This window comes from Vespa mandarinia, chromosome 9 (assembly GCF_050613455.1).
Source record: "Vespa mandarinia isolate Hongniang chromosome 9, ASM5061345v1, whole genome shotgun sequence".
In the NCBI taxonomy this organism is placed as follows: Eukaryota; Metazoa; Arthropoda; class Insecta; order Hymenoptera; family Vespidae; genus Vespa; species Vespa mandarinia.
In genome coordinates this window covers 4,608,467-4,628,824 of record NC_140818.1, presented here as the reverse complement: position 1 = coordinate 4,628,824, position 20,358 = coordinate 4,608,467, and the positions used below count along the sequence as shown (strand labels likewise).

The 20,358-nt window shown below is 27.4% G+C and overlaps 2 protein-coding genes across 10 annotated transcripts; one reads left to right on the top strand and one right to left on the bottom strand.

The window, feature by feature from the left end:
- Positions 1 to 6,495, top strand: LOC118443256 (adenosylhomocysteinase-like 1). 9 transcript variants are annotated; one of them, XM_035869958.2, is made up of 11 exons: positions 1 to 117; positions 2,435 to 2,482; positions 2,929 to 3,013; positions 3,381 to 3,562; positions 3,687 to 4,011; positions 4,089 to 4,239; positions 4,337 to 4,489; positions 4,586 to 4,751; positions 4,916 to 5,162; positions 5,318 to 5,438; positions 5,642 to 6,495. In XM_035869958.2, the coding sequence occupies exons 1-11, from the start codon at positions 19 to 21 to the stop codon at positions 5,646 to 5,648; spliced, it is 1,584 nt and encodes a 527-aa protein (XP_035725851.1). In that variant the 5' UTR covers positions 1 to 18; the 3' UTR covers positions 5,649 to 6,495. The 9 variants fall into 9 exon arrangements, with proteins under 9 accessions (XP_035725851.1, XP_035725850.1, XP_035725855.1 ...); XM_035869957.2 differs by having other exon boundaries at positions 3,369 to 3,562; XM_035869960.2 differs by lacking the exon at positions 1 to 117 and adding an exon at positions 963 to 1,345 and having other exon boundaries at positions 3,369 to 3,562.
- A 1,487-nt stretch (positions 6,496 to 7,982) lies between these two features.
- Positions 7,983 to 19,850, bottom strand: dome (cytokine receptor domeless). Its single transcript, XM_035869931.2, has 13 exons — positions 19,464 to 19,850; positions 17,542 to 18,142; positions 16,527 to 16,826; positions 15,500 to 15,805; positions 15,261 to 15,418; positions 15,010 to 15,181; positions 14,634 to 14,942; positions 14,340 to 14,488; positions 13,372 to 14,263; positions 13,145 to 13,291; positions 12,988 to 13,078; positions 12,796 to 12,865; positions 7,983 to 12,698 (listed from the first exon to the last, which is right to left on the bottom strand). The coding sequence occupies exons 2-13, from the start codon at positions 18,125 to 18,127 to the stop codon at positions 11,286 to 11,288; spliced, it is 4,593 nt and encodes a 1,530-aa protein (XP_035725824.2). The 5' UTR covers positions 18,128 to 18,142; positions 19,464 to 19,850; the 3' UTR covers positions 7,983 to 11,285.
- Positions 19,851 to 20,358: the final 508 nt, after the last annotated feature.

The window sequence follows — 20,358 nt, the reverse complement described above, 5'->3', positions numbered from 1 at the left end:
ATGTATCTAGATTGAAAAATGGCTGACGGGGGAGATGCATTGAATACGTTATCAGGAAAAGAGGCTAGAAATACCGTCAGCGATGGTCCAGTTACTGATCCGGCTTCAAGTACTAAGGTAAATTATATTTAGAACGTTACGATGTCATTGAAGATATCGTAATTTTTACCCCTCTCACGATCATACTCAAGTTTGATGACTAATCTTATATAGGGATATTTTTGCTATCGTACATTTACAGCTCTTTTAAAATTTTATTTTGATATAATATTTCAAAGATATATTTTTTCCAAAATCAAATATATTATTTGTATGTGCGTGTATGAAACAAATATTATCCCTTAAAATTAAACTTAATTAAGTACTATGTGTCTCGCTTTTTTTTCCTTCTTTTTATTCTATATACATATATTTATGTTTCTTTATACCTTATGTTACGTTTGTTTGTTGTTTCATTATTAAAGTTCTTTTTTAAAAATTTTATTTAATGTTATGTAATTTTGTATTAAATATTGATGATAATATAACTTCATGTTAATTTGTTTGGTCTTTTTTAAATTTTAAAACTTATGTTATGTAAAGTATTAGTACAAAAAATATTAAAATGATATGTAACATTTCTTTTTTTACAATATTATATCTTTCGATTATCTATAATATTATAATATAATACTACAATAATATTACCTTAAGGAGCATTTATAATATTTATTTAATACCAAATTATTTAATAGATATATACCGTATAATATATTTTGAGTTAACTTTAAAAATAGCTCACAAATAACTTTTACAATTATTAATTTTATTTAATTATTGACTTATGATACTTTGTAAATATATTTTAGAAATTTATGATATTATAACTTATATAAAATTTATTTATTGGACAAATCATTTTGCAAGTGGCTATATACGTACATAGAATTATAACATATTTATAAGTGCTAATTAACATGATATTAAAATGTAACTTGAATGTAATATACATGAATTTCTATGATAATGGCAAATGTCTATACAATAAAGAAGAGATGCAGACATGCTATCTATTAATGTTATGCAACATGGAAATACATTCTGTATAGTTAGCTTGATAATTTAAACTGAAATTGAAGACACTTGGTTTAGAAAAAGACTGTACTTGGTACAGCTGTTATACAGCTTGTATAATTCTGAGCTAACAGTTCCTCGAATACTTTTAAGCACATAAGTTGTAATTATTATACTGTTAAATATAAAGTAATAGATTTAAGTACAGTTATATATTCTGAGTTTTTTCTTTTGATTAAAAATGGAAATGTCAGAGAAGGAATTATCAGAGTCAAAACAGGATTTAAAGATTGTATGTAAACATTTTCTCTATAATATACTTCTTATTATAATAAATTTTCTTTGACTTCATTCATACAAATATATTCTTTCTATTATTATTTTAATATAACTTTTTTTATAAAAAATTCATTATCATAAAAAATTTTAATAAATACATTTGTCTCTAATGCAAGCATTTGACTTTGTCAGTATAATAACTTTTAAATATATATTAGCAACTAATATAAATATTACTTATTGCAATTTGAAGATTACAAAAGACATAACTTTTTAATTATATCCATAAAATCCAAGTTTTCATATTTCATTTATCTAACATTCATATAACATTATATTATCTATATCATTAAATTGATCTGCATATTAAAAATAATTTTATTTCTGTTTTCAACATTTAGATGTTATTTTATTTATTTATTTATTTATGAATATAATGTATAAATTTAAAAGCATGTTAGTTGTTACATACCTGTAGTCTGTCATTATAATGCTTTTGTTGTTTTATATATACAGTATTATTCTCACAGTAGTCCGTAGGTTCGGTACCAATCACTCATGCATCGCTCATTTATAAGCCTAGATACACTACATGGGCGTGGCACAGTTCATTCCGAATGAATCTTTCTCAAGTGTAATTGAAGTAATTATGGAATATTTAAAGGTTTTACTGCTAATATATGTATAACAAATTGAATTAATCAATGCTATTCATTAATTCATTATATTGTTAAATATGACTAATACTTCTCAAATACTAACTTTAATTACAATAATTTAAAATAATTTTAATTATATTTTGTAAATTACATTATATTTTGGATTACATTGTATTTTATATAATTTTTTAATTGTATATCAATTTTAGAATTATATTAATTTTGTATTTTATATAATTTTATATAATTTTATATAATTTTAAATAATGTCATTGATAAGAAATTATTATAAAATAATTTTTTTATTGTACATTAACATTGATTGATGCTTTATTTGTTTAACATATAAAGTATAACCTTTGGGAGCTTTGTACCAAACTACGGACTGTATTATGAAAATCTAATGCATTTGAATCATGAAATGGTGATTGTTGTGATTTCAGAGCCTTGAGGCATCAAATAATGCCTTTCACGGCCCGAGAACAAAATTAGTAAGTAAGAATATATGTGTATCAAAGACAAAGTAAATTGTATCCTCTGCCATAAACAATCTCTTGTCACTTCCTCAGGATTGCTTTAATTCCTTCCAACTGTGTAAAGGTGGTCCACGCCAATGGAACTGTCATTTTTTACCTCCTTACCAGTGAATACAGACTAATAAAAAGATGATTTACTTATCTTCATTTTCTCCAAATTCTTTAACACAGAAAGTATTCACATAAATAAATCTGTATACTATATGTTTTAGGTTTAGTCATATATAATGGAAATCATTTAAATCATTTATATAATGGTGTAAATCGTCTGTATTAATCTGTGTCTATATAAAATAAAATAACTTCATTCGCACCATTGAGTTCGTAATTTTATTTGATTCATAGCAGTCTATGGAGCATTCATGAATGCTAAAGATATTTAATCTGTTTAACATTTCTAGGATACTAAATCTGGGGCTTTAAAGAAGTCTAGTCGCTATCGCAGCCGTTCCTTATCTGCTAGCAGCACTGACAGTTACAGTTCTGGTATGAATATAATAATGATTATTTGTTGCCTTTGTGCTTGTTAATCTCTCTTTAAATTCTTTTTCTTAAAAAGTGGATGTCATATGTATATATATATGCTTTTTTGTGTTAATGTCTGCAGTATTAATTTATTTAAAACATATGTATAATTTAAAATGTATGCATTTAAAAAAAAACAGTAATTGATCATAATTGATACAAATGTGTTTCATTATTATGCATGATTTATCAATACAAATACAACTCATTAACTTTTATCTCCAAAGTTACAGTTTTATATAGAACATGATTAACTCACACTTGCATTTTTTGTGGCACTAACTGTTAATGTTGCGGTATTTTGGTTTTATCTTAGCATCTTATACAGGAAGTTCATCAGATGAAGATGATGTCTCACCACGTGAGAAGATTCAAAAGACAGAAAAAGGCTTTACTGACTTCTGCGTGCGGAATATCAATCAACATGCCTTTGGGCGCAGAGAAATTGAAATTGCAGAACAAGAAATGCCAGGAATCATGGCACTTCGTAAGCGTGCAGCGGATGATAGGGTATTTTTCTGTTTTGTCTCTTACTTATTTATATAATTTATTAATATTTGTTTACCCATGTGTACTAATTTATAAATTTTGTTAATAATAAGATAAAATTACAATGTATAAACGCTTTTAACAGCCATTGAAGAATGCTAAAATTGTGGGATGTACTCATATCAATGCCCAGACAGCAGTTTTGATTGAAACTTTAGTAGAACTTGGAGCACAAGTACGATGGGCTGCATGTAATATTTATTCTACACAAAATGAAGTAGCAGCTGCTTTAGCTCATACTGGATATCCAATTTTTGCTTGGCGAGGTGAAACAGAAGAGGATTTTTGGTGGTGTATTGATAAGTGTGTTGCAGCTGAAAATTGGCAACCAAATATGATATTGGATGATGGAGGAGATGCAACACATTTGATGCTTAAAAAATACAATGCCATGTTTAAAATGATTCAAGGTATAATGTTTGTTTTTTCTTATTAATGATTTTGGAAACTATATGTACATAATGTTAAAAAGACAAACGTATTTTAGGTATTGTTGAAGAGAGTGTTACAGGCGTTCATAGATTGTACCAATTGTCCAAGGCCGGCAAATTATCCGTCCCTGCAATGAATGTAAATGATAGTGTTACAAAGACCAAATTTGATAATCTCTATAGTTGCCGGGAAAGTATTATTGATAGGTATGTTGATATTAGTTATGATAAAAATATTGTAAAAACAGCATTATATTTATATATATGCTGCTATAAATTCTTTTTGTAAGCTTGTTTTATATAGTTTAAAGAGATCCACAGACGTTATGTTTGGAGGAAAACAAGTTGTAATTTGTGGTTATGGAGAAGTTGGCAAAGGATGTTGTCAAGCTCTTAAAGGATTGGGTTGTATTGTATACATTACTGAAATTGATCCAATTTGTGCATTACAAGCTAGGTAAGTAATTCTGAGTACCTGACTTTGATTTATATCTTACTATATAGATATCTGTTCTGTAATATATATACATATATTTTTTTTTTTATTTTACAGTATGGATGGCTTTAGAGTAATGAAGCTAAATGAAGTGATTAGAAATGTGGATATTGTTATTACTGCCACAGGCAATAAAAATGTAGTTACTCGGGAACACATGGATAAGATGAAAAATGGATGTGTAGTATGCAATATGGGACATAGTAATACAGAAATAGATATTGTATGTTTTAGTTTTTTTTTTAATTTATAGTAGTGTAAAGTTATATTGTTCAGAATGCTTTGATCTTGGCTTGTTTGGAGGAAGAACTCGTATTTCTTCTATTTCAGAACAAAAAAGAAATATATTGGTAAAAGATTAAGATCCCTTTAATATGTTCTTAACAGAACAGTTTACGCACTCCTGATTTAACTTGGGAAAAAGTAAGATCTCAAGTGGACCATGTAATCTGGCCAGATGGAAAGCGTATCGTCCTCCTAGCGGAAGGTCGTTTGGTCAACTTGTCTTGTTCCAGCATTCCTTCTTTTGTAGTCTCCATTACAGCTGCTACACAAGCACTGGCCCTCATCGAACTGTTTAATGCTCCGCCAGGCCGTTACAAGAGTGATGTTTATTTACTTCCTAAAAAAATGGGTATTTATGAAAAATAAATTAAAATTTAAAAGGCAATTAGTATTCAAAAAACTTAAATATAAACACTCGGAAACTATAACATAAAGTTTTATTAATTAATTTTTATTGACTGTTTTATTAGCAAAATTACTAATAAAAAACATATTATTCTGTAGATGAATACGTCGCTTCGTTACATTTACCAACATTTGATGCACATTTAACAGAATTGACAGATGAGCAAGCAAAATACATGGGTCTGAATAAGGCTGGACCTTTTAAGCCCAGTTATTACCGGTTAGTATATATATATATACATATATCCACGTAGTATTATAAAGATATAATATTAAGAATTTCAAATGGTTTTGTTTTTTTTTTTGTTTTTTTTTGTTTTTTTTTTTTTTTTTGTTTTTTTTTTTTTTGGTTTAGAGAAAATATTTTTCTGTGACTGAATTGAAATTAACAAATACTTGATTGTTGTGATTTATTTGTTTCAGCTACTAAAAGTGAATTAAACATTTCTCTTTGGAACATACGTGCAGTATTTAAGAAATTAGATTTGAAGTTACTGAAGCTATCTACTTTCATTATTGTTTTGTTTTGCTTAATTTAATATGAACGTGCATGTCGTTTAGTAATGAATGCACTATTGTGTAGATTTTTCGTTAAAAATTTACAGATATTTTCAATGTATATTGTAAAATTGTTTTACAGCTGTAAGTTCCGAAGATCTAATGTTATCGGAATTTTTACAACTCTGTCAACATTTCCAATACATAATCGGATCATTTTTACTATTTATTTTAACTAGTAATGCAGTGAAAATCATTATTAAAGTAACGAATAAACGATTTAAAATGATTTTTTAGAGATATAATTTTAAAAGCAATTTACTTTCTTCGATTGATATTGTAAAAAGAATCGAAATAAAATTAAGTATATCAGATGAATTAAGATCTTTGAATTAATAATATTAGAAAGCCCTTCATTTGAATATTGATAAACTACTGAATTCATAATTTTAATTGTTAAATTCTTGTAAAAAAATATAACATTACTTTCATATATAGAAAATAGTTAACAGAGCTGAAGTATTACTATAAACGATTTTGAAGATATTAATGCATTTTTTAATTCATAATTGAAGGGTTAATATATAACAAAAGATTATATTTAATACATTGACCATTTTTATCGTTTGTTCTTGAATTATTTTCTTATTATATACATATTTTAAATTCAATAAGGTGATTAAAAAATAATATTAAATTATTAAACGAGAATGTCAAACATGTTCTTATATACAATTGTCCATTATTAGAATTTGTAAAAATAGAATAGCAAAATTTTTCCGATATGTTTTAGAAAACAATATTATTTAATAGAATAACGTGCTTTAAATCAGCCAGAAAAAAAAAATGTAACATATAATATGCAATATTACTATCAGTTTATACATGCACATCATACATGGTACATTATTCTATATGTAAGTAATAATGTGTCATGATAAATGTATTTAAAAAATATTATCCACAATACTATTAATCTAATGATTGATGTACACCTCATTTATGCAACAATATAATTTTTCATTATTTATATTATAATTCTATACAATTTCACGTAAAATTTAATAGAAATAAGAACTAAAGGATCGATATACAATGCAATAACAAGATAATTATAAATATGATTATTGAACATATGGGTATCAGTGTTCCTAGAATATTATAGAATGGCCTAAGCCTACTATGGAATTATGTGATGTGCAAATAAATTTTTATACGCGCATAAATACAATGACAAATAATAACAACTTGCGCAATAAATTAAAAATTATGTACTCATTTATTCTTTGCCAAAAATCTGAATAGGAAGATATATTGATCATTAGGTGATGAAGTGGAAAATTTAGTATGTTATATTAATATTATAGCAAATTAAAAACAATAATATATAATATAGTTAATAATGAGTAAAGTCTTAAAATTGATGATTGATTTTAATTAAAGACAAAAAATAACAAGTAACATAATATTATGTTCACCACAATAGGAAAGGGACAAAAGTATCTTACATATAGATGTATGTATGAACACATTGTAAAATATAGAATAAAATAATAGTTGCTAATCATCTCAATATTATAATATATACCAAAAAATAATAGAATATAAAAATATAACATAAAATATAAAATATAGATTTACAGTATTTCAGCAATACTACTAAGCAAGACAGCATCTGTGATTACGTTTTTGACAATAGACATTTAGAATCATGCAGTAGAAATATATACTTTAAAATTATTAGATATCCTGATTATAGTAACTTTATGGATATTTTTGTAATATTTACTCCATCAATAAAACATGTAAAATATTACCTTGAATGGATACGTATTATTATAATACGTACATTTGAAATGTTAAAGAAATGATGTAGATAAAAATTTTGCTTGTTTCTAAATTATACAAATATATACACACAAATTGTTACTTTATTAGGTAATCAATATGTAGTCAAAAACAAAAACGTAATGTTCAAATATAATAGTTAATATATTTCAGCATAATCATTATAAAGTAACTGTTTTCGAAGCACATATTGACAGCATTCTTCAAAGATAAGTTACAAGATTTCTTGTAAATATTTAAAACGATTCCTGTACGAGTATTGAAAATAAAGTAACTTTGGAATATACACACTAAAAGAACATAAAATGGCAAGTTTTTACGGCATGGCATACAGACAATGGCATAATTGTTATTTCGTAGTAAGTTAAACTAAACGTAACCACAATCTATGTAATAAGAAATAAATAATAAAACCAAAAAAGTAGTAAAAATATATTTTACAGTACTCTGTACAAGACCTCACTAGAATTAGTATCATGTTATCTTAATATAAAAAGATATAACATTAATTTTGAGATGATAAATTCACAAAATTTAGAATACTTTATAAAAGAAATGGCAAATAGTTCATATATATATATATATATCTGGCGAATTAACTCAACAATCCAACGCACTATATTTCGACTCCTATACACAGGGAGCTCAACATTATTTATATATCCTGTTATTCTCTGTTGATATAAATTTACTTAGATGTATAAAAGATATATAATATTTACATAAACTGATTCTTTTACAAGTGATTGCACAAAGATTTAATTATCGTAATATAAACATTAGAAAATGTCATATACATAGAAATCATAAAGTATTATAAATGAAGTCACAAAAATACTTAATTTTGACATAATCAGTTTGTTACTCATAATACTGAGCCCCCATAAGAAAGTGAAGGTAAACAAACATTAAACATCTTAAAGAACTATTCAGTATTTAACTAAATTATAGAGATTGTATTATTACATACAAAAATAAAACATGAAAATAGGCGTTGTATACGTGCCTGATTTGTTAAAGACAAATTAATAAAAATATAAACATTGACACAAATATATCTTATAAAAATGGGTAGCACGTCAGTAATTCTATATTTTGTTTAATTCCAATTTTTGTCAATTTAGCCTAGTATATTTTTACTGTGCAATAAAGTACTTTTTTCTTCTTTATAAATATGTAACAAAAATAGATAATAATAGATATTTATATGTACAGAGGGGATATGTGAAATCTATTAATAGATAAGCTTGATTACGTTCTTAAATTAATCTATAAGCCCATAAAGCAAAAAATACTTATTTAATTTAATATCAGCATAAACTGCAATAGTATGCATTTACCTTCATTTAAATAGCTCATTATGTCATTTCTTGTCGATTTATTTTTCCTTAAAAAGATTATTGATAAATCTTTGTAGAGAAATAAATTTGAAAATTGGACGTACAAGTTGCTTATTAAAATTTTGTAAAGTTATTACGCGAACTAGGTACATTTTTAATATTCTGTATACACATTTTATATATAAAACCGTTACGTAATATTATAATATAAAATTAATTAATTGCATTTGTAATACATAAATATCATTTATCAATGTTTAATTATACTGTACATTATTTTTATATTAATCATAAGATAATAAACCATTCGATGTTTAGAGAAGTGTACAAATCATTATCGAGTGTCATATGTTTTTTATGCTTTCTCTCATTTATAGCTTATGTCCAATGCTGTAATTTTCAAATTTTTGATTACCCCCATTTTAGTATTCTCTAATTATTTAGAAATATCCATTCTCTTATTTAAAGATCGGGCATCATATACTATACACTTAACATGATTAAAAACTAAGTAGCATTTGCATAATACACATAATGCATTGCATATTCGCGGTTCGTCTTAATAATAACAACATACGAGTATACATAAGCTCGTTTTATGTCAAAATTACATAGATGTTAATTCATCTATGTAATTGAGTAGATCGTATTTCACAAGTACAAACAATATATTTCTCAAGTTCAAATATATCTAACAATCACAACAATTCTTTTGTAAAATATTAGACTGTTTGAACTTGTAAAATTACTCAACTCTAAAAAGTCCAGGCCTTTTTTATTTCAGCATGATTTTGTGCTAATTATATTTTATAGCGTGTCAAATAGGAATAAAGTTATATTTAATATTTGTAGTAATTAATGAATATAAGAAATGAATATTTGTGCAAAGGGAAATAATATTTAATAAAATAATATAAATTCTGAAAGTATTTATATAATAATAATTCTGCAAAATTGTATAATTTTATATATATTGCATAAAGCAAAATATATATAGAGAATTCTAATTTTTCTTAAAGTGCAATAATATATACAATGACATAAAAAAGGCCTGGTTGTAAAAACTCGCGTACTCTGTCAATGACTAGCTTAAACTATGCATACATATATTCTTGCTCGTTTTTTTATGACTGTTTTAATGGCATTGCATTATTCAAAATTTTGTTAGAACAGTGTTCTTATCACTTGTTATATAATTTATAAAATCTCTACTAAATGTTCTTTTTATGATTAACAGTGTATAATTGATTCTTTTTTTTATTCTGAATTAGTTCTAATTTATATAAGATATTTATTTATTTTTTTTCCGTTAACTTTGCAAACTGCTATTAATTATAATAAAATACTATAGAAAAACAATAAAAATAATATTTACAATTGAACAATTTGCATATGCAAATAGCATGTAATATAAGTTTTAATTTGTTTGATGGACAATAATATGAACAAAGAATTATTAAATTTTACTCAAGTAAAATCTCTATATATGATTGCACTGTTGAGGAATAAGTAAACATATTTTATATTATTATTTGCCTCAGTATTTGTTGAAATATAGCTTCAAGAAGAATATTAGTATGCACATTGCTATCCATAAGAAGGATAATATAAATCTGTGATTAATTATGTCCAGTTAATTTCATGTAACATCAAAATAAATTTGTTGTTAAAATTTATAGTCTTTTAAAATATACTAATTAATGTTAATAATATGATGAAGAATTTGTTGCGAAATTTGTAAAGACAAAACAATCATCTCTCGAGAATCACACTTATCATAATGTATCGATGTTTAAATAACAATTTGATTATTTTGACAACAATAAGCTGTCTATCGATAGATATATGCCACATAATTTACTTAATTTATTCTTATTACTATAATATTATAAAGGACCCTTTCATCACAAAATATATGATACAAACGTAATACATTTTGTACATACTTTCACAAGTGAGGGCACTTAGTATTTAATATATCCATGAATCACTCATATCGCGTCATTTACAATATCACGATATAACATTATCCTCAACTTCATATTTGATGCAAATTTAAAAGATGCTTCCTTAAGTGCCAACTTTGATTATAGTTTGCAGAACACTTGAATAGATGCACAAAATAATGTAAAAAAAAAGCTCATGCCAATACATCATTATGTACATCTATATTTTACAGGATATAATGTCCAAGGCCCTCATTAAAATGATTACATTTTTTAAATCATAGATGAACTATGTTTAACTGCATTCTTCAAGCACCTACGGACACATCGTTTTATTGCACCACATGATTCATTATGTTTTATCTTCACTATAAAGGAAGTCTTATTAACATAAAGTATAAATTCTATAACCATCAAAAGTTAATTTACTTCTTCTCATTGCATTGTACTTGGCACAACTGTCACTTTACAATATTGTTCGTCTGATGACTGACCAATAGTTTGTGGCAGTGGCTTATCAAATCTATCATGTTGTGTATAAGATGACGATGTTGTAGATGGTATTTGTTGATCTAATTTTGGATTTTCTGCAATGGTTACATATCCAGAGCTTTTATTAGTAACAGGCACCATTTTATCAGTATCCAATCCTATGCTTGGTTTCAGATTTCCACCTGACTGCCAGTATAAAGGAGATGATGTTGGAGAATCATCACTTTCACCTTCATGTATTTCTGAATTGGAAGTTTCTGTTTTTTCTCTTTGCTGTTGTAGCATGTGAAAAACAGATGTTGCAAGAACATATGGTTTTGATGTCCCATCTGTGGTATTATGTGGAACACATGATTTTTGTGAGGAATCCAATGAACTAGTTACGGCACTTGACTTTTTTGTTATTTCAGGTATTGATGACACGGTAACATACGGCTTTGATGATGAATCAATCAAAGTTTGTGTTAACGTAGTTGGACTTATAAAAGAAGAAACGAACGGTTTATTACAAGAATCTGTTAAAGATGTTGAAGCAAAAGGAGTAGATACCATACTTCTCTTAGAATCTGTATTGGTTAAATTAAATGGTTTTTTCAATGTATCTATTATACCTGTTTGTACATATGGTTTAGAAGTTTTATCTGAAACGGAAAGTGGCGTTATAGTTTCGGATTTTAATTTATTTCGTTCTGTAAATGTTATATCGTCAAGATCATGGAATGAATCTGTAACTTTCTTATCTTTTCCTTTCTGTTCTAGAGATGCCAAAGTTATATATGGATTAACGAGTTTGTTCTCTGTTTTAATGCCAACAGTTTCAGTCATTTCTGCATTTTCTTCTGATTTAGATCTCATAGGTTTAGAAATTCCATCAATTATACTGTAACAGCCAGCATTGAAAGGTTCCTTGGGAACCAAGCTTGGATTACTGGATAATTCTTCAGATGAAGGCATACTAATATATCCTGTTGATGACCATGTATGTTGAGAAGTAGTATAACCTGTACTATCAGTTAAATTAGGAGTTGATCTTGCTAAAGATGATGTATCTCCTATTATTGGTTCTCCAGATTTTGCCACCTTTACATAAGAATCCCAACGAGCAGTTTCTGTTACTAGTACAGGTCTAGTGACACCAACATTTCTCTGGCGAAGACTAGATGATTCCCAAGCTGGTAAAGTTTCAAGCAATTTGTTAGGTGAGACTGGTATTGGATCTATTTCTGTTCCACTATCACTAGAAACTTGTGAATCTGATGTAAGAGAAGATGTAACAGACTCTTGTCCACTTGAACATCCGCTTGAATCAGCAGAAGATTGTCGTATATGTTGCTCTCCCCCTTTTTGAAGCAGTTTCTATAATAATAAAAAATCATTGTAAATCAATAAGAATTATTATAATAAAAAGAGAAGTTAATTATCAATATTATCATAAATTTAGAATATGCCTTACCATATTTGGTGCAAGTCCTGGTGGTAATTTGACTTCAACATCTTGCATAGCCTTACACTTCAGCCACATCCTGCAATGAAGAAATCGAAAAATACAATATGTTATAAAAATGTTATCTATATCGCATAAAAGAATACAAATAAACTACAAACAGAATAGTTAGGAAGACAACAAAAAAGAATTTCTATTTACCTCTTAGACGTATATGCAAGACAAAAAAGGAAAGCTACACCACTCAGACTACCAATCACCCATATAACTACCCATACTTTAAATGATGGTCCTGTAACACAAAGGAGAACATTGAACAATAGATGATACTGTAAAAATAATTAATTTGTATAATTACCATCACTGTAGCAGTTTCCTTCTCCAGGATCTGACCAAGGTCCTTTTAGATAAGTGTTATCTGGAGCTATATTAACAGCTCTTACACGAAATTGGTAAAGTCTTTCTCTACCTACAGTTTTACAATCAGGAATTGGCAACTGGGCGTCTGCAATGTGTATTACAATAATTTATATAATATGATATTTTGTTTCATTTATATAAGTATATTAAATATCACTCACTCACCAGTCTTTGTACTATTTTGAATTTCACCATCACTAGAAAATATTTCATAATAATCTAAATGACCAGCTGAATTCTGTGGTTTAGACCATATGACAATTACTTGACTCGAATTCATAAATCGTACATTTGGTACATGAATTTTTCCGGGTACGCCTATTTCCGTGACTTTATAAATTGTTGGAGATTTTACGCTACAAGACACAGTACAAGCAGCAACATTAACGCTATAATTTTTGTACGCTAAAAGCTCCTTTAATTCTATATGATTAGCTTCTTCAACTTTTTGTGCACGACCATTATAATAAACTTCATAATATCGAAGTACACCATTCATCGCATCAGGTGGTTTCCACGTTATAAACATTGTTGTATTTGTAACGTTAACGATTGTAACATCCTTTGGCGGTGTACTTGGTGCAGCTTCAAGAGTTGTATTGTATAAAGGATCACTATGTAAACCTTCTCCACTTTTTGTTAATACAGCCACAGCCAACATATATGTAGTATAAGGTTTTAAGTTATTTACTATGCCATGTATTGTATGAGGATCTGCTTTAATGGTAGTATTTAATTTAGAACCTTTACAATTGAGATTAAATGGAGACATTATTGGACAATAATAAATATTAAATCCTTCTACAATGCCAATACGGTCGGAACAATCCAATTTCCATCCAACTTCAATAAAATCAGAGCCAATACGATTTATCCACACAGATTTCATTTTGCCTACAACTTTATTATGAATTACTGTACATGATGCCCAAACCATTCCACTACTTCCTTTTTTTGTATTTGCCGAAATTGCAAACTGATACACTTTTTTTGCGTCAGGTACAGTCATATTATAAATTGTAGTATTCTTTGATACATGGACCCAATCCAAATAACCCTATAATAGAATATATGTCATTAAAATATTAAATAAAATATTCTTTTGTTACATATTTATAACAAATCGTACATACAGTGCATTGATAAGGTCGATCGCGCTCATTATCACACCAAAATATAGTGTAATTTGTAATTTCTGTATTCATACTAGGTGGTTTCCATGATAATTCATATAAACCTCCGTCGAATGCAATTTTAGTAAATGCTACTGGTTCACGTGGAACTGAAATGAATTCAATATTAATATTTTTGTATTGAGTTCTATTATGTATATACACACACACACGCGCGCACACATACGCACATACGCACGCGCACGCGCATGCATACACACACGCACACATATATATATATTCTTATATTCTTACTTTCAAATTTGCTTGGTACAAATATTTTAGATCTCTCTTTACTCATACCAATTATATTTGCTGCAACAATTTCGAAGCGATAACTATTGAAACTTATCCCTTTGAATTTTGCATATGTTCTAGTTGTCTCATTTGGTATAAGAGCTAATTTTCGTCCACTTTCTTCTACATAATCAATTTGATATTTAAAATTATCACCATTTTCCAAATATTGAGGTATAGCTTGCCAATATAAATATATATCTCTGTTAATGTTATTCTCTGCTATTTCAAAACTTCCAATATCAGTACGTGGTGGTAATGCAGGCACTGAAAATATCATATATATGTATAATTAGAATATGCATTCTAAACTAATAGTTAAATATTATCTTACATCTTGCTGGTGTTCTAAACGTAATATCACTGAATTTACTCCATTTATCTTCTCCTACTGCTAGTGCACTTTTCATAAAAACACGGACATCATAACCAGTATTAGCATATTTCAATCCAGTAAGATTGTAATATCTTTTGGGCATGTGTATTTCATTTGTAATATTGATTATCTAAAGACACCACAATTACAATGAATATATAATAGTAATTGTACATAATATTTTGTTTATTTATAAAGTGCAGACTTACCTGCCAAGACTTTTGATGATCCCATTGATTTTGATAGGTGATTCTGTGATGTAAACCAGGAGGAAAATTTTGCATTGGAAATGGCACACTCCAATGTAAGATTGCACTATCTGATGTTTTATTAATTACTGATAAATTTGCTGGTTTTGCTGGTATAACTGTAAAATATAAATAAGCAGATGATAGAAACCTTAAATCATTATTAAAAATGACTATAAAAATAATTTATAGCTACAAACCATGAGCAAAATGATGAAATTTATATGATACACTTATATTTCCCAGTACATTTTCTATATTTAATATAAATGTGTAATACTCATATGGTTGTCTGTATATTGGATTTGTAGATGCATCCCATAAACAAGTATTTGGTTTATTTTGTTTCGGACAAGGATATAACTTCCGGCCTCCTGCTCTTCCAGGTAACTTAAATACTAAGGTAAATCTTGTAGTAACATAATTTTGCACTGGATCCCAGGAGCAAATCATATTTTCCCAATTGTAAGATATACAACTGAAGTTCTGCGGTTCTTGGGGTTTAACTATAAAGTAAAATATAATAAATATAAACATAAAATGTATAAAATGTATAAAATGTATTACTGCAAAAAAATTTTATTGCATTTAAAAAAAAAAATAAAATAATGTTATTTATATGAGTGAAATTATATTGTTACTAATAAAGTAAATAATGATGTGTTACATAGCAATGTATTGAATTTTACATAACGATTTTAATTTCTATATTGTTTTTTTACTTCTTATCTTATATTTTTTTTGTAATAAAAAATTTTCATTATTATAAGTTAAATATTAAAACAAATATTTCTAAGTAAAATTTATGTATATAATAATGTTTGGATTCTTAGATACATTTAATTTTTTATATGCTGTTGATATCTTAAAGGATGCATAAGCAAAGTTTCCAAGATATACTCATGTCAAGTGTCAACTTCATGAAACTAATAAGTGGGGGAATTCAATACTCAGTCTTGTTTCTATCTATCTTTTGACCCAGGCTGATAAGCCTATATGAATGACGCATTTTCGTAGGAAACTCATATTGCAGATATAAAGTTTATTTTATAACTAAATAAATTTCCTATTAAAATTTTAAACCATAACTCAAAGTTCATATATTAAAGTATTAGTTTAAAATAAATAAAAAACTCATTTAAAAACTTCTAACTGCCATGCAAATTCTATAGTATATGAAAAGACAGTTGGACTAATAAAAATAATAATAATAAAAGTAATACTTACAACCAATAACAACTTTATTCAAACAAACTGCTTCATGTTGTTTATTATGATCATTAGATAATCTCAATTTACAATAATACATATCTTCTGCAGGTGGTGGTTTTTCTACATACATTGATATTGTAGTTTCATTGATAATAGTAATATATTCTGGTTCCATTTCTTTCATATTGCGAAAGAATACTAGATCAGAAGAATTTTTTCCAGGAAATGTAGTGTCTATATATGTCTTATTTAATATACAAAGAATTTTCAAAGGTTGACCATATTCAAGAACAATGTCACCTTGTGGCCAAGTCCCTAGAAAGTAACAAAATTATATAAAATTATTTAATCTTATCCTAGAAAATTCATAAATATAAAATAAAGTAAAATAATTTATTGTATGATGCTTTAAATTGTATGATGCTAATATTGAAAAAAAAATATCTTTTATATATGATCATTAAAAAAATAGTTTTTTGAAAATAAAAATATTCTTTTTATATGCAATAATCATATTTAAATGTTAAACGTTAAATTTGATTTAAAAATTTGCTATTAATATAGAAATTGTAATAAATATAATCTCAACAAAATCATGTTTATAATTAATATATTTATTTGAATTTAACATTATACATTTTAACCTCAACATGAAACTGTATTTTCCTTGCATCAAATATAGATATATCCATTTGGCTCAACTTTGGAATTCCAAAAGAAAAGATAAGAAGTAGGTTTTATTTATAATTCTAGTAGACTAAGAAGATATAGAGTAACAGTATAAACTTATGTGTAATGTTTTTAACAACTTGTAATTTTATCAATAATTTAATTAACAATTTATAGTTAATAATTTAATATATACATATATAAATTATATGTATACGTTAATTAACTTCTACTATTCTTTTAATAATAATAATCTATATATTAGAAATATACATAGAATTTTTTTTATACTTTATCTATTGAATGTGATATAATATGAAGTAAAATAATAAAAAATATTATCCAAATATATGGAACTTACATCCAGGAGTTTTTAAACCAACTGCGCACTGACTGGGATCTGCATTACAGATATTTGTACATAACATGCCAATAATAATTATAAAAATTGTCCTCCAAGTATGGCTCTTCCATTTAATATCTGTTGATTGTGCAACTGATAAACCTAAACTATAATCAGAATAATCTCTTGTTACAGAAGATCTATTTAACAAGTTAAAATAGCTGCACGTGCACAAACAATTCTTCGTTAAATCACAACAATCACTTTGCCTTATTTCACATTTACACGTAAAACATGTAACTTCCTTTTCTAATGAACACTGACAAATGGAGCACATTTTAACATCACATTTGTTATATATTGGACAATCATTTGCTTCATTTTTTAAATGTGCTTTATCTTTATGATATAATAAATGATTTCTGTCTGTACAACCATGATTTGTTGGATCTATGTAGTCTCCACAAATTTTATAAGACTCAGACATGCTATGTGCACCTGTACACCAACATTTATCATGCTTCGATCTAGTCTCTGATTTTAATAACGAAACTCGATTCATTTCTCGAGGATGTCTTCCAAAACATGCTGTATTTGAAGACATATTGAGCTCCCATCACTGAAAAATAAATAAATTATCTCAGAATGATTTTATGAAATAAATTCTTTAACTATTAACTTTGAAAAATAAAAATTTATATGAACTTGTAATAAATAATACAAGTTGTTTAAGAAGTTTAAAAAAAAAGTCACACTATTATTAGATAATATAAAGTAATAAAACTTATGAATCGAGAAAGATGTATACCGCACGAAAGCTTTAATGCAACTACAGTATGATAGGATAAGAGATCAAGTAAAGAATCAAATCAGATTGAAAATGGATTCATAATCTATATACAAAACAACGATTCATTCATCTTATTTACTGGAATCATTAAAAAAGTATAAAAAATCAAAAAATCAAAATATTCTATCTGATTGCAAAAGAACTTACACAGTAATTTCCATATTAACAAATTCATATCATTATATCAGATATTATATCAGATATTATGACTTAAATATAATACAAATTGTTCTACACATGAGTTAAAAATAAATTTGATCAATATTATAAAATTTATTACTATAAACATACATCCTGTGATCAAAATTCGCTAACATAAACGTTGCATATTATTGAAGGAATAAGAATCTCAAATATCACTTGCATTAAATTTTACATTATGAAAACAGAAATGAAGAGAAAATCGAAAGTTTTGCATGTCTTGTCTATTATTTCAAAATTACAAAGGATTTTGATTTATAATTCAAATAAATCTTTATTAAAGGCAATTTGTACGCCTACAATGCATGTTTTATCAAATCTTCATACGTATGTATGAATTAGTAACTAGTTGTGTATCTAGGTATGTATTACACACTCGTGCATATGTGCAATAAGTAGCGTAATATTACGCGTGCTTGCGCGAACGTTAATTGGTTAAAAAAAATAGATTGTCGAAGATGACGATGATATTATAAACACGGGGACATACGTTGTGCATTACAGAAAGAGAACACAACGTGAGATCAACAATGCGTACGTTCACTAAGTACGCACATATGTACGAGCATGTATGTACATAGATACATACAAACACATATAGGAACATTGAGCCTCATGGCAATCGAAAAATATGCGTTCGTCAATGGTCTCTTACTAACAAAAGAAAAATCTATTATGCTATTGTATCTTTGAAACGCAACATGTAGCATTGCGAAAATAGAACTTAGGAATAAGGAAAACTATCAATAAGGAAGGGAAGAAGTGAAGGTATAGGGACTAGAAGGAAGGTGTGTGAAGCAACGAAGAGAGGGGGGAGGGAGGAAGAAACATTACGATCATGGGAAAGTCCAAGAAATCATAGAAGTAAGAACGAGAGAGAGTAGCTCACCCTCGACTTGACGCCGTCGAATTTCTGTCTATCTCTCATTGCACTTCCATGAAATCTAAATAATCCACCTTCATGCCACACTCCACTTTACTATGTATACTTCTTGAAAGACAGACACACACACACACACACACACGCACAAATATACACGCGCACCACTAGCAAGAGAAACGAAATGAGCAAACCCGTTTTACCCGCTGGGTATTAATGCTTTCCTCGACGTACCGTAAACGCGTTACCTCAATGTATTATTATTTTTCTTTTAAAAACACAGACTCCATCGAACGTGGTTATCATGAGTCGTAATTTCCACGCACGTCGCAGCCGCATAAATCGGCCGTGTCACTTCATATTTGCGAAAAAATTCTGTTTACATTCCCCGAGAGGGGCCCAAGAATAAGTGTATATATATATGCGATATCACATTCTGGGTAAAAGTACGTGCGATCAATCGACAGTGTTACCAATCTGATAGCTAATAGAGGCATAGTTAGTAAGTCTTTTTAAAAAGGACCGGGTAAGATGAATACTTCCAATCGTCGTTTTCCAATCAATGAAAGATATAAATTTAATGAATTTGCCTTAATTGGATTTTATGATAATTCTTTTTTATGACGATATGCAAACATATCGCGTTCAGGAATTGCAGTATGATTGACGTCATGATTGAATGTCAAACGCCATATTCTTAGAAACGAAGGCGCAGGCTTCGTTGTTGGAACTTCAAAGCGAAAGCGCCATTTTTTAAATTATGACGCCCAAACATGGTATTATAAATTATCAGGATAATGTACATCTATTCGTTATGAATTCTATTTTCTTTTTGATTTTATTCTTTTTATTACATAATTTTAAAAAGACAATGTGTCATGATATAAGATTTGACCTAAGAGCA